General features: G+C 30.3%; 2 protein-coding genes across 4 annotated transcripts in view; one reads left to right on the top strand and one right to left on the bottom strand.

Moving 5' to 3' along the window:
- Pde11 (Phosphodiesterase 11) overlaps positions 1–6629 on the bottom strand; it is a 206302-nt gene extending 199673 nt beyond the window's left edge. For all 3 annotated transcript variants that reach the window (XM_068762042.1, XM_068762038.1, XM_068762043.1), the window contains exon 1: positions 6355–6629. The gene's annotated coding sequence lies outside the window, so the exon portion shown is untranslated. The remainder of the gene's footprint in view (positions 1–6354) is intronic.
- Positions 6630–10523: 3894 nt separating this feature from the next.
- Positions 10524–12988, top strand: LOC137918907 (protein MIS12 homolog). The gene is made up of 2 exons (XM_068761842.1): positions 10524–11193; positions 12633–12988. Exons 1-2 carry the CDS (start codon positions 10602–10604, stop codon positions 12725–12727), a joined length of 687 nt encoding a protein of 228 aa, XP_068617943.1. The 5' UTR covers positions 10524–10601; the 3' UTR covers positions 12728–12988.
- The last annotated feature ends 3139 nt before the right edge of the window (positions 12989–16127 follow it).

The following is a 16127-nucleotide window of genomic DNA, read 5'->3' as shown; positions in this document are numbered from 1 at the left end:
ATTTAAAAACTGAACCTTATTATTGTTATCAAATTAAAAAAGGTTTACTTATATCATTACTTGGTTGATAATTTATTTATTTATAAGTATTTTCAAGCGCACACTTCCACAGCTCATATAAAGTACAGTGTAAAACTAAAACTAGTCATTATGACCACGTTAGAACCAGCTGTGTATATATATATATATATATATATATATATATATATATATATATACTTGTATCATAAGTAGTCTGAAATATGTGATTTGCTTTGAAAATCGCAGATATGTTAGGTTTTTGGTTAAGATTTACTCATAGGTTCATTAATTCCAATTCAAATTTATGAACTAGACCAACCAGTACCGCTGTGCCGCTGTACGTATATGTTATTTTTTATACGAATATGTTCAGCCAAAACGAACCAAAACAAATCTTCGCTAAGTATAATACAAGTAAAAACAAGTCTTTAAATTCACAAATGAAAGTCGTTCGTAACTGGCCTAGTGGTTATACCACATATATTATTTATCAAGTCATTCACCGATACGGCTAGCGATTTTGCATTTTATTGATAGTTTTTTTAAATTCTTGAAATTAAAAAATGGACTATTCTTTTTAAATGTTAAAATCTGTCGACTATGTTTACGATTGATAAGCAAGTAAAAATCTTTGTAAAACATTGTTACTAAACTATATTAAAATGTGATAATTTATTTCTTTAATTAGTGTTAGCAAATCAATTGTTTCATTTGCCATGTATGTAGGTCAACAAAACATGTATTTGTGACGTCTTAAGGAAATTTTCCTTCTAATGGGGGCCATTCGGTGTAATTCGAACCTCACCCTTAATCCCTAAATACCTCGTAAACGACCGACTGCGCCTTGCAAAGATAATAAAACGCTCTTTGTTACTTAAGATACTTCTGCGACGTCAGTACTATTGAGGTTGTAAAACTTGACCTAGAGCTATAATCAAAGTTTGCAATCGTCGATTCTAAGCCAACGTCATTGTATTATTATTTTTATTACACTATTGGACCAGATATCTTATGAAGTGAAGAAAAAATACCAACAATTAGATACCACGAATCTTGTACATTGTTGCTGTAAGCAATCCTCCTGCTAATCGTCTATCGGATAAAATTTTTTCCATATTTGTACTTATCGTTTTTTCATTAACATAAAAACAAACATTCGGTGTAGCAGTAAACTTAAATATACATAATATTTAAGTCATTGACATTAGCAAACGACTTGAAAATAAAAACAAGGCAGTTACGTCGTACGCGTGTTATGAAAATGAAAAACTATAATTTCGTGAATCGTAAAGTTTATCTCTAGATAAAGTGTAATTGCAATATAACATAAACAATAATAATTCATAAGAAAACTATAGTTTTTAGAGATAGTGTTTACGATCTACGAAATATCTCCTAAGACAAATTTCATTAATGTTAAATTATAAGTAGTATTTATTTGTACTACTTAAAATCCATAAATAATTGAAATTGAATTTGGAGGCTACGCTTCCAGACTAAGTTAGTAACTTAATTATAAAATTTTCAAAAAAAGAAAAGCGCAACCAAAATATTGATAAATAAGTTGAAATGAATGATAAAAGTGTTGCTGAAGTTTCTCAGATACTTCTAGTAGCGCTTTCTAAAATGACAAAGGAAATAATGGAAACTGAACACACTGGAATAAAAATGCAAAACTTAATTCGAGTGACAATAAAGCGAAGAACTTTTCTCGAGGGTACTTCTGCACAGACACATGAGTGTCCGTCTAAACAACTTAAGAACTTTGGAATTCCAGTGAAATTAGAGAATTCCGCTTAAAGTTAAAATCGCCCTCCATAGCCAAATGATGATCGGTGTAAGACTAGATCCGCCGTAAAGGACTGAAAAGGCAACTATTGACTATCTTGGTCCCATTGGCTTCTAGGTGATGGACTCAAAGTCCGTCTGTCCGCTCATGTCCCGTTAGATGGAGAGGCCAAAAAGCAAATTAAGCAAGCACTGGTTTCTGGTTCTCCCAGAGAGTGAAGCCAACGTCTCCAGAAAGAATGCAATAATGGAAGAATATCGTGAAAGATTTAGCTGTCGAAAGTCCGATATAACCTATTTTCGCACCGCAATGGCAGGTATGCGAAGGTAAAACAAAATACCCGCAAAAAAACAAAAACGTTAAAAAGTTGAGCGGTATAAAGGCCAACGGTCAAATTTTTTAATGATTGATATAATAGACAAAATCTTTTTAACTTTAATATAAGATCCTTGTCTATCGACATATTTCAAGTCTTTGTTATGTGTGGCGCCTATTTACGATGGGGTAAATGAACTGTATGCAATGTGACTTTAATTTATTCTGTACGAATGTTAGTTGAATACATTTTAATATAAAATCAAATAATTCCTTGAAACCATAGTTTTAATAGTTCTTTGTATATGACTTTTATTAACATTTAACAATAAACCATGTTTCATCATTATTAACTTTTCTACCCGCAGTATGTTAACAGCAAGACCTAAGTTGCTTTCACAATTTTCCAATAGAACCTGTTGAAAGTGGCTTGGATGCATGCCATCGTCCTTAACAATGTCATCTGTCATCACCTTGTTGGTGGATGAACCACACTGCGCTTGCCAGCCTTTTCTTATATATCCGTTATTCTTTATTTACATAAATGTTAATATGTCTGTGGTTTACTTATTTATTTTTCCTGATTAGGTATATTAGACAACATTATGAAGTTTTTAAATGTATATATAATGTTCCTTTTTAATATACAGGCAGTAAAGAGATTGGCAATATATAATCAAATTTATATCGACTATGCAAATTGAATTACGACAATCCATTTTGCATACGCACGCACTTGTGCTATTGCAGTATGCTGTATAAAACTGTTAGCCTTGTAATGTGGACCCATTGCACGAGTCTTTTCTCAGAGAGTAACCAGCCCTACCATTTTAGTTCTAGAACGTCCACTTCTGGACATAGGCCTCCTTCATGAATTTCCAATAAGACCAGTTGGAAGCAGCCCGTTTCCGAAGTTTTCCGGCGATCTTAACAGAGTCTATTTTGTAGGTGGACGCTTTGCTCGCCAGTACGTGGTCTTCTCACAGAGCATAGCCCTCTGCGTATTTATTTATGCCTTAGCAAAATAATATTAATGTTTATTCATGTTATGCAATATGTAACCATAATCAATCAACCCCCTGATTCTCACAAAATTTATCTCGTCCAGCCAATGACATACTTAAAAACACAAGCGTAGATTGTTTATGCTAAAACAGCATTACACTACATTATTAATTTATTTACGTCACATCGACACGTCACGATAAAGGCAAGTCGACATTAATTTCATTTAATTTATTGTACTATGTCTCTGTTGAAGTTATTTTTGCATTTTGATTTCTAATATATTTTCTGTAATAAATGTACGTATCACGTTACGGGTGAAGTGTTGTTACTAGTGGCTTTCATGTTTATATTTATGTGGTGCTTTAAAATAATTATCCCAGAGAGATCGTTTTTATTTTTGTAACAGTATACTAGTCGAATCAGGCAAGGCACTGATAAAATCCCATTTCAGTATGACGCAAGATTTTAACATTTTGAAAGTTACCAAATCTTGTGCAACACTGAATTTTGTCGTTTTAGCCAATAGACGCTTACTGTGAGGAATAGGCCTTCCCCAAAGATATCTAGGGGAGAATAACATACCATAATCGCCACGCTTAGCAGGCATTAGCCAACTCAGGAAACTTGTTTGTGAGCAGTGGCAATCTTGAATAATTAATGCACAAAGTGTGAGTTATATAAGATATATAAAATTCTATCCCGGGAATCGAACCTGAAGTCTCAGTCTTCTACCGCTATGCTACAACTGTTCATACACTGAATAGAATACTGCCTCTCGCTATAGTGTTTCGCTGAAAATAGTGGCTGAAAAAGCCCTTCGGAAAGTACGCATGGATTCTATTAATTTTTAAAATACATATCTCACCTATTAGTCAAGGAGCGACGCAGTGATAACTGATGATTCACTGTTTTCTCAACGCAAATATGCTACAATCCGCTAATTGTTTTAGCCATCACGTCATACAAACCGGAATACAGTTATAACTCGTGCATTACTATTTCGCAGAAAAAAAAATAGATTGTATATTACCCTCGTCGACGTAAACTAACAAACCACGGAATAAATAATTTAGAAAATCGTTGTCAAAGAAAACGAGAATAATGAAACATTATGTAGAACACTGAATACTAATGTCTACGAGCAATGTTGACATTCCAAAAATACATAGGTTACGAATGCTGCCAGAAATAGGTTAATATACCTACGTGTATACCATAACAGTGTAAAGCGAAGCTCCGAAAATAGTTATTTTACGTCCAACATTCGTTATTACACTAGTTCCTTTTGTGATGTTATATGTATAACGAAACAAAGAAAAAACATTTTCTTGATCACAGATGCAACATACTTAACAGACAGAAAAAATCAAAACCTTAGTTATTAACGTAGCATATGGGTTATTAGAAATCTATATATAAACTAAACAGGAGATATTGTGTATCAATGAGATATTTAATTCAGCAAGCTGTATTACGGATCGTATAAACATCTGACGTTCTGATAATAACAAGTTGACAATTCGAAGAACATCACAGGCTTTAATCAGTTCTAACTTAAGCTCCGGGGCAACGGGTAATAACTAAATTTTGTTACTCTTCTTTTTTTATTAGCCCATAGACGCCCACTGTAAATCATAGGCAAAGATGTCCACGAAGATAAGTCAAGCGCTGCTTGCATCCAACCTTGACTTCCCGCGAGCTTAACTATGTCGTTGATCCTACCCTCCTTCTAATGATACGTCTACCCACGCCGTTTACCATCTCGTGGTCGCCACTAGAAAACCTTTCGGCTCCAGCGGCCATCGAATGCAAGGGATGTGCACCGTCCACTGCCGCTTCAGTCCTAAAATCGACTCTCAGAGAACCTCTCTCCAAAGTAAAAGAGCATACAAATCGGCCCTTGATTAATTTAGTTAAACACATTTATATTTTAAAATTTAATAAATAATTTTTTGGAAAAAGAAGTCTGCCAATATTGTAATTTGTCTACCTACCGCTTTGAAATCATTTATGCACGATGTAGAACAATAATAAAGGATCCTCTAAATTAACTGTTTAACCAGTTTTAAAAACTTACTTAAAAATCATCATATCATCTTCATTTCAGCGCTTGCTAATCCGCTGGACTATGTCGGTAACTTTCATTCGTCAACAAGCCGTAAAGAAGTCTTTACTCGGGGATTCTTTAAGAGATCCAATTAACAAAAAGAAGACCTGTATACTTAAAAATATTGCATTGTGTAAATATTTGATATCGTTAGTGATTTTATTTAGTAATTTCCCGAATTCTGGATCCGCGAGCCTTGTGAAAGGTGATGCTGTTAAAGCCGAAAAAGCCGCGCTACTTTAATTAAAAATAGTCATTATAAGTGACAGGAATAGTATAAATAAAAATGAAATCTTGTTGCTATTTTAAAAGTAGCATTGCAGTTTGGCTATAATGGAAAGAATTTTTCAAAACAATTTAAGGAAACGGGAGAGTGAGATACATATACATAAACTTGTGTGTGCGAGTGAGACGACAAACTACACTGTTTTCTTATTTAGGCTTATACTGATAAATTCCGAAAATAGTTCTGTTTGGTAACTTCTCTAATACGAGCTCATTAAGGCGGCCTCCATAATTTTAGGAAAAATAATAATAAACGACGCAAATATGCACCTGACTGTTCGATCAGTAATTACGTATATTTTTTACATTAAATTCATGAAAACAGTCAGTCTATTCACATAAAAATAACCGTCACGAGTACTGGTTAAAATTTTGTTTCATTAGTGTGGTAGATACTACTCGTATATCACAAATGCGTAAATGAACAGATATGTATAACGTACCCATCTACAGCATTATCTTATTACGCGTACTTATTACTTCGATAACGATTATCTTAGCGTAAAATTTTACGATACCTTATGTATTTACTCATTATTATAATTTTAAAAAAAGTTAGTGAAAAAATTATGTCTTTGTGATTTTATTCAAATTTTTTTTAATCGACATTGTTGAAAGATATGCTAAAGTTGTGAATATAAAATATTTAAAATAATTCTGTATTATTCCAATCTGTTCAAGGATACGGAATTAATAAATATGAGATTTTAGTTTAGTTAACGTCACGCTTTATAAAAGTTAAAACTATTACACGTGTTGTGATACAAAGACAAAATATATATCCATTATGTATTCATTATTTTAATTTTATGCAATAAAATTAGTTTACCTCAGAAATGTAGTCCCTTAATCCACAAGTTCAGGGTCGAAACGCACAAATTGTGACGACCGATCACCATAAAATCAAACAATGCTAACTTTGTAAACACAACCACAAACGCGAACAATCGCGTTTCAAACACAAAAACTACAATATTAACTCTAATATTAGTTTAATCTGGAACGAAACACAAAATTTCACTCGAATCGAAAAATATCCAGTGAAAGTTTTCACGATAACTATTGTAACGTTATATTATTGTTATGACAAGATAGAGCGTCAACACACTCCGAGCTCCACTTTACTACTGAACGAGGTGAAGTGAATTGCGACCCGCAAAACGGTTTTATGCTGTGCGCGTCGTCGCTTCGAATTCTCGCGCCTGTGGAACTGAATTACTGTTTCATAATATGTACAAAACCCAATTAAATACATTACGTAATTAATTATTCGTATTTTGTTGCATATTTATTACTTTCGTTGTAACATAAACGTCACCAGAATATATTTCACTTGTTTACCGAAAAAACTAAATTTTTCCATTCTAGAAACTAAAAATGAAGGTATTAAAACTGTTTATTTGAAAATTATGATTCATTTTGTAGTTAAAAAAATGATCCTTACAATTAATTTAGAAGTTTAAAAGTTCTGGAAGCACTTTGTTACAAAAATATTTCATAGCAAAATAATAATTATAAAGTTCGGGAGACCACTACAAGATAAACAATTGTTTCATTAAAATAAAAGCCTCTTAAGGATAAATTTCTCATCGATTACAATTTTCATTTATTTCACGCCATTGCATAAATCCTTGTCGTCAGACGATAAAGCGTCTCAAAAGCGCGCAACAGGATAACATGCCCCTAAAAACAAAAATCCATTAAAGTTCCCAATACCTGTAGCTATGAATTGGCCTAATTTTTATATATATTAACGTCACAGTACGGAGATGTCGATTACATAATGTTGAATGCCTTTCAAACAACACGGTTCTCGTTTTTAGGGATATAAAACATTTAGACCACACAGAGTGCGTGCAAAATACATCCTTTACCAGAGAAGAATAATGATTAGCTACCACATGAAACAGGCCTAACATACATCTTAAAGAAGAGCGAAGAAGCTAATCTTTATATGAATAAATGATAAATAAATACCTTATTAATTATTAATAATTGCGATAAAATCCTGATGAGGTCGCTGACATCATCATAACAAAATGTTCTCGCCCCAGCTCATCCTCTTACTTACTCCAAGCTTCATTTCCTCAACCATTTTTTGGCTCCCGCTATTGGGGACTTCCCGTTCCCCGCATCATGTTTAAAGGCGTAGTCCACAAACATGTTAGCATCGTCAGAAACAAAACCTCCCATATCAACGACTTCTATCGCCTCATATGCTCCTCTAGCAAACTTTGCCTCCGCTACAAAACTTTAGCAACGACATTTTAGAAACGACATTATCAGAGGTATGGCTCGTGGATCGCTCTAGCTGCAGGCAGCGCAAGGTCAGTCTTTGGGGGAGACCTATGCCTTGCAATGGGCGTCTTTCCCATTGGAAATATATGCGTCCGGCTTATGTACAAAATTGGACATTCTAGAACTAAAGTGGTGATAATTGGCTGCAATTAAAAATGTTTGGCCCAAGCAATCATTTCACTTTGGTTACTGTGACGGTTTATTTGGTATTACTCTTTTTTTTCATTTTAATACCAATGTGTAACGATAACTTTGACAACGGTCATTATTATACTTGATACAAACCATATTCCATTTTATTAAGTTAATAATAAATTTATTTAAAGTAAGAAAAGGATCAATATTTAGCCACTTCCGCACATGCAATGGTAGTCGTGCAACAAAGTGCAACACAGACTCTGTGTTTGGCACTAATCGGTGTAACATAACTCCTGAAGATGCCCCGTGGAGGGGTGAAACACGTGTTGAGTGATTTGACGGTAGCAGTTGTGTAGTTCGCATTGTTTGCCGCATGCGCATTTGTTAGCGGGCTGGCGAGCGGTGCACTTTGTTGCACGACTACTACTGCATGTGTGGAAGTGGCTAAATATTGGTCCTTTTCTTACTTTGGATGGACTTCCGCAAAGTAACGCCTGATTCCATTAAAAAAATATTTAAAATTGCAATTTAAGTCGGTAGAATGATAATGCTGCCACCCGCTGTATTTATTTTAAAAAGGCGATCGATTTTAAAATAGGTTTATTTTCTATCAATAAGGTTGTTTTCCATATTTAAATAATTCCCTAAAGGTTCAGACCTATCTCAACATTGTAATTACTCTTTCTGGATTGAAAGGGATTTGTTCATTTACCCCGTCGAAAGTCCCATGCTTTGAATCTATAATTGATTGTTTAATACATGCAGCTATGACAATTAGTTTTAACGACTTAGTTCTTCTAAATTTAGTGTAATGCAATTTATTACAAAATATTTACCCACTTATTATAATTTGAAAATATAAAATTTTTATTTATTGTCAGCACTTTTTAAATTTTTGTACACCCTACGTCGATATATTAACTAAAAAATTTTTTTTTGCTTATATTAGTATCTGGTATCCAATAAAAAACAAGCTAATGAAAACTTGTAAGGTAAAAGTAAACAAATACTATGAGCTGCTCAGAATTTTTTAATCATTACAATGTATTCGCCAGATAGAGTTAATGGACACTCTTTCTATCGCACTTTTTTATTTGAGCTTATGCATTTACACATATTTACTCTTTCAAAAAGTTTTAAATAATCAAGTATTCATTAATATTTACTTTAAGATTGTTCAATAATTCGTTATTATGTGATTTACTATTAGTTTTGGGGTTAATAATTCAATAAAGTAATTGTACAATTTTCATTTACACATATTCAATGCTAGACACCATACCTGACATACAATTTTAGTTTTGGATCTTTAACAACAAGTTTCATAAATTTTTCATAGGATATTTGTGGTGTTTCAAACACAGTGGTTGCATAGTTGTTTGATTTAACCAATTAGTAATTTTTTGCAAAGTATATCTTTGCTTGATCTCCATTAGTTCTGTGTTATTCATAGTGTAGTACTTTTTTTGGAAGTACCAATTATATCAAGCTGTTAGCCGAAAAAAAAATTGTAAATAACTAAAAGATCAGTAATAGCAGATAATTTGCAATGTCTAAATAGTAATTTATGATGAGCAATCTAGAAAAAAAGCAAGAATAAGTGTACGATGGTCGCATAGATTACCACAAATAAGAAGACAGTGAGCACTAACATACATTTATACAATAATGGCTAAATGGAAATAATGTATTAAAGAACTCTGCCATTAAGCAACAGAGGATTTCACGTGACTTATTAATAAAAAATTCTTTAAAATATCTTTCGTAAAACTGTCTGTTGGGCTGAATACATCGTACTTACTTTTTGACAATAAAATAACACCCACTGTGAACATTTATATTTAATGGATACTTTTTGTACATTTATATTTAATGGATGCTTCTGGATAATGTAATTGAATTCATGATTTCAATGTTTATAGCTTTTCGGTGAAAAACGTTTCGTACGAATTTTTACAAAAGATCGAAGATCGAATCGACTCTTTCTTTGATAAATATCGATTGCCATATCTTTATTTTTTCCAAAACCACCACAACTAGTGGGGAACAATCTCAACGGCATACCCGTGTAAACACATCCTTCATTTCGCTAATGAGATAAGTTATATGTTTTCAGGCAATGTCTCTGGCCGATAAACCGAATATATTTTCAATTGGTTTTGTGGAATACACTTATTAAACTAATTTAAGTTATAATGGCGCCTTTTACTTATACCAGTTATTGAGTAACGAAGTTTTCGTACGAATTACGTGTAACGGCTTCTTTAAATTACATTTTTAAAATATTAGTAAGCAAAATATGTTTTATAAATGAGACGTTGCTTTTTGTAATAAGTTTATAGTTCGTGTAGATAACAAGAAAACTTGTTAATTATTTCATTGTAAATATTATATAAGAAGGTTATTATCATTTAATAATAATTAAATACAAATCCTATTTTTAGAAAAAAATGTTTGTACATAAAATAAAATTTCGCTGTGCTAAAAGCCTTGGCTTTATTTTGAACACAGATTAAAAAGTTATTCTTAATCATTGTGTATAGTCTATGACACAACGTCTAAACCAGTTTGAATTAAATTAATTCCCAATTACTCAGTAGGAATTACGATAGCTTTTTTAATTTAAAATTATTGTTAATAATGATCAAAACACAACCATGGACTGGTGGTACGGATGAAGAATACGAGACACAACATTTTGGATTTGGTGCTCAATGTTTCAAAATCGCGGTACGGAAAATGGTTGAACAGAAAATCAGATCGGGAGTCAAAGATATGGAGTCTTATTTGCAGGAGACGCTAGATTTAAATGATACTGATAAGTTAACTTTGACGAATTCTTGTGATAAGCTAATAAAGTTATTTTATGAACGAGCCGATCCCTGTCTTGATGTTATTGATAAAGAAATTGAGAGAATATTATCAATTCCTTCTAATGTTGTCTTACCTGAAGATGAAAAACAGTTAAAACAAGCGTCCGACGAAGAATATGAGAAACTGAAGGAAGAAGTTTCTGTATTGAGAAAACGTGCTGAACAGGGAGCCTTAATGGAAGCTTTATTAAATGCTGAAGTAGAGGAATTATCGTCCATTGAGAAGTTGTGTGAAGTAGCCAAGAAAGACATGGAGGTACTAGATTTGCTTCAGAAAAATTGTGAAGGAAATAATGATGTTAGGAAAATTCATAAGGAATCACTATTTTTGTGTGCTAGTGCACCTTTTCTTAACTCAAGTAAGAATTCTTTACTTGATAACTAATCTAAGTGTAAAATAATAACAATTATGGTTTTATTTATAACTGAAAATTTGGATATGACCACTAAAACTTACAAGGTCCAAACAATATTTGTCATAGTTTTAGAAGTTTGGCAGTCCATGTTCAATAATTATTATAATAAACAACTGTTAGTGAAAATTGTCATTTTATTTATATAACTTAATAGTTAAAATATTATCATTAAAAATCAAATGTTCTTCAAAATAAACAGACATGGTGCATGAAGAAAATATTAAGGACTTTTTTGGTCACAAATTGTTTCATCATATACTCCTCTGTCTTTTGATATTTAGTAATTATACTTATTACTTACTTACATTATTATACTTACTTTATATGTGCCAGTGGGAATAATTTTATTATTCCTTATAGAATGAATAAAACCATTAAAACTATTTCATTTTACCTAACCATATTTATGATATTTCACATTCATAAACTGTTTCCTATTAGCACTAGCCATGATTCTCATATTGGGTAAAACACTAAAGGTTTTAAATAAGGCTTTGTTACTCATATAGGTTTCTGCAAGAATTCTCATCAACCTGATAAACCCTTACTTATGCAACTACTTACAAAGTACAATGTTTTTTAAAGAAATATTTTATAAGAAATATTAAAATGATTGATGTTAAGAATGTTTTTTTTTTATAAAGGTGTAAACCATTGGGACATTCACTGCAGAGTTATGGGTTATTTGATTTACATTTCAACTTTTAAAAATTTTGATATTTGCTTTATATTTGCCATCTGAATTTGAATGAATAGGAAGGCAGGTCTTTTGTATTGATATCATAATTACTAAATTACTGATTTTCTTATTTTACTTTCTGGCACTGTAAAATGAAGAAAGTTATTTCAAGATACAACTTGGAATTCAGAAAGATGTAAGGCGACATGCAGAAGTTCCATGTGCGGCAACGAATGTGGATTATATATTTCAGGATGATTGTATTTAAAGAAATGTGTAGTGTAGTGCAGTGCAGCATATGCTTTCTTCATTGGAACAGGTGGCCACCCATCCTGATGCTAATTTCATTTTATACATATATGGTGTTAATATGTTAAACAAAGACTATATTAAGTCATACTAGGTGCAATATTGCTTTAAATTTAAGTTAGTAGTGAAAAATTAAATGTAAAGTGCACACTTTTCAGGGCCTCTTTAAGTCTCATTAGTTCTAATTAATTAATTTTGATTATAATGTTATTGTCTTTTATTATCATTTAAAACCAATATATATGCAAGAGTACAAAATGTCTAATCTACTTATCAACCTGTGGTACAGATATCTGAATTAATTTAAAGATGTTAAAAATCACTTGTTTTATTGTTTGTGTAAAATGAGATGTAACTAAAAAATAATGAAATCATTATTTTGTTTATTTTAAAGATACTGTTGGATCGAGAATGATATTATTCAGGCTGATCTACCAAATACAAAACAGTCACCAGACCAGATTTCCACTATTAATATTAAGAGTATAGCTGCAGGTTGGTACCTATGCCACTTTTCTCAGCTAATACTTTCCACAGCAGTAGTAGTTCTATAATAAGGAAACATTTTAATCTAGCGGAATATGTATGTAATTAGTACCTAATACAACTTTGCAACAATATTTTCACTTTATGCCAGGGTTACCTGAGCTGAGGTTTTCATTTCAATGCTCTGTTCGAGCTCAATAAAAGTGGCGGAGTTCCTGCAGTATCATGCCTTGATAATGTCGTTTTTTTAAAATAATTACAATATATAATAACGAACATTCATAACTCTAGTGTTCTATGTACACACATAACTTCATTTTAAAGTTACATTAAAAGCAATACCAATATAAAAATTTATTAAATTTTCGTGTTTCACTTCACAAGTTCAATAATTTGTTAGCTGCTTAATTTTTCACTGTGATGTGGTATGTAACATTAAAAGATCAATTTTCTTGCTATTTGATAATCTCTAATTATCAATAACTATAATTTATGTCACAAAAAAATTATGTGTGCTATTTATTTCATTTATCAATCATAGTTAGATTCTTTTATAGCAGTCACAAAGTAAATCTTTAAAACAGTTTTGAGTAAGCTATAAAAGTTCAAGGATAAAAGAAAAATTGTAAACAGTAAATTTTTACTTTAATGTAAAAACATAACTTACACAAATATCTAAATACCTGCTATCAGAGAATAACAATAATTTATATTAATTTCACGAATCTTACTGCAAAAACTAATTGAGATTTTTTAACTTTACAAATACAAAAAATTTTAATAACAATTTATTCAGTTAAATCACATCAAAAATTTAAAAATTGGCACAATCAAATTTGATATCGAATAAAATTTTGAAATACTACAAAATTTAATAATAAACAATTAGATCAAAATACTATGACTGTGTCTAACATCTATTCACATATACTGATATCACATTTATGAATTTTACTCTATGGACACATCTATAAGGGAATGATAGAGTTCTACTCTTTCAAAATACCACTATACAACAATGAACACTGCAACAATAAATATTATAATAGATTATCTTCACATTTAAGGCTTAAATAAATGATTTAAATCTGTTTTGACAGTTGTCAATCACGATATATATATATATATATATATATATATATATATATATATATATATATATATATATATATATATATATTATTCATAACATTTGCAGTGCATTTGTGAATTGTGATAGTTATTATTTACATGATCTATTTTCTATATTAGAGCTTAATAATTTAAATAAATATATAATACAATGTAGTTTTGTTATTATATCTTATTACATACTTCTTTGGTACAAGGCAAATTTACCACAAGCAAATTAATAAACTACTTTTTGACTTTAATACTGACTGTAAACTATAAGTTTAAAGCTAAAATAACAGTTATTTGATTTAAATTAAACAAATATCACAGTTAATAAATAAAAAAAAGATTATACACTTACAAATCTATATACAATATTTTAGAATTTATGCTTCATTTTGTTTCATATATACAATTTCTTCTATAAATTACTTAAACTAAATTATAGCAATATTAAACTTCTACACCCTTCGAATTTCTAATTAACGAATTCATTGGAATAAATAAAGTGGCTTTCCCTATGAATAAAATTTAACATTGTCATTGATTTTTTATTGTCTGATCTATACAGATATTTAACATTTTACATAGCATAACTACTTTCACAAATAAACATTTATATGTTTTTATTCTCAGATTGTGATTACAATGTAAATTACAATCCTTCTATTGATTCTAGACTAAAATTAATGCATGTAATATTTATTTAGCAGTGTTAATATAAATACATCTATATCTGTGAATTATTATAATAAGAGATCTAATATTCGGATGTATGTACTTAATATTGAAGGGTTGGCTTAATATAGAAAGCATTTTTGTAACATAATGATGTGTAAAGGATGGTTTTAATGAATAATTGTACTTGCTTAAGAGAGTGAAAAAAAAACAGTTATATCTGGCGGTGTTAAGGTACTTTCAAAATATTTCGTCTGATTAATTGATGTTAGTAAATTACTAACAAATATCAGCCATTTAAGCATCCGTTTATCGGATCTCTGATTATCATGTTATACATACATTTGAAACAACAATTACTGTCTTTAATTGACAGCTTAGATTAATTAAAACATTTGACTATTGGCTGCAACTTGGCTTGTCAAATTTGATCTAAATCATCAGAAAAATTTTTTACATCAAAATAGAACATTAAATAAAATATAACATTTTATATACGTGTGATTGGACCTGTAGTAAATTCAAACAAATATTTTGAATTATAAATTGAATAAAATTCCAAAAATAGAGGATGCAGTTGCATTTTTGCATCTCTTCAATATAATTTATTTCTTTTTATTTATACAGACCTTTCTCCGATTTATGATATGTAAAAACAGAGCAAGAGAAAATGATTTTTTCTACAGGTCCTCTATATTATGGTTTAAGTATATCAATATTAATTATTATACTGCATATTTTAGTTTATATTAAATGATATCAGATATATTGCCAAAATTCTTACTTAAATTATTAATATGTACTTAACTACTATTAACTACTATTAGCCATTACTATATTGATGGTTTTTGTATTGTCAAAAACATATAAGCAGTCTGACAAATGTTAACATAAAAAATATTTTCACTTTTTTTACACTTTATATTAATTTGTGGGCAATACCTACTTTTTATTCATCCTTAAATGTTTTAAATTCCTAGTGAGTTAACGCAATTATTAATAATGCATAAAAATTTTGATTATATTATAAATTATGGGTGGCTAATAAAATAAAATTGAAAAAATCATTAAATTAGAAAATAATAATGAGTGTACTTCACATACACACATTTGTAAATGAATGTTTACTTCACTAAGTATTATACTTAGTGTTGTTATAACTAGTCGACAGCTTACAAATGGAGAAACAAAGTAAATTGTCAATTACAATTTACTTACTATATATTGATTACAAAGCCTTAACTTCTAGAGTAGCTTCAGCTTATTGAACACTTTGAATAAATATTTGTTTTAAAATAATGTTGGTACATAAAATTTTTTAGAAAGCTTGAATATAAAAAATACAACATGATTATAAAATGGAATAAAATAAATTGTGTTCTTTGAAATAATTATGCTATCCAAATTCAGAGTAAACTACCTTTTGGACAGAAAATTTGGGCTAATATTATACCAGATAATCACAATGAATTTTACTTTTTATTATCATTATTATACTCAGTCTATGAGTTCAATAGATTAAGATATACACATGTTAATCAGGTCTTAATAAAGTAAATCACATGTACATAGCATTTAATGTAATACTTAAAGCAAATTAAACCTGAAACAG

This window comes from Battus philenor, unplaced genomic scaffold, assembly GCF_028537555.1.
Source record: "Battus philenor isolate CCGP_79_NKW_IND1 unplaced genomic scaffold, ilBatPhil1.0.hap1 SCAF_15, whole genome shotgun sequence".
Lineage (NCBI taxonomy): Eukaryota > Metazoa > Arthropoda > Insecta > Lepidoptera > Papilionidae > Battus > Battus philenor.
Note: the sequence above shows the minus strand (reverse complement) of the source record. Positions and strands in the feature narration are given on the sequence as shown.

What these genes read in the sequence shown, in the direction of transcription:
- LOC137918907 (XM_068761842.1), top strand. Translation starts at nt 10,602, where the DNA reads ATGATCAAAACACAACCATGGACTGGTGGTACGGATGAAGAATACGAG. An exon ending in TGCACCTTTTCTTAACTCAA is followed by an intron (nt 11,194 to 12,632) that starts GTAAGAATTCTT and finishes TTTATTTTAAAG; the next exon opens with ATACTGTTGGATCGAGAATG.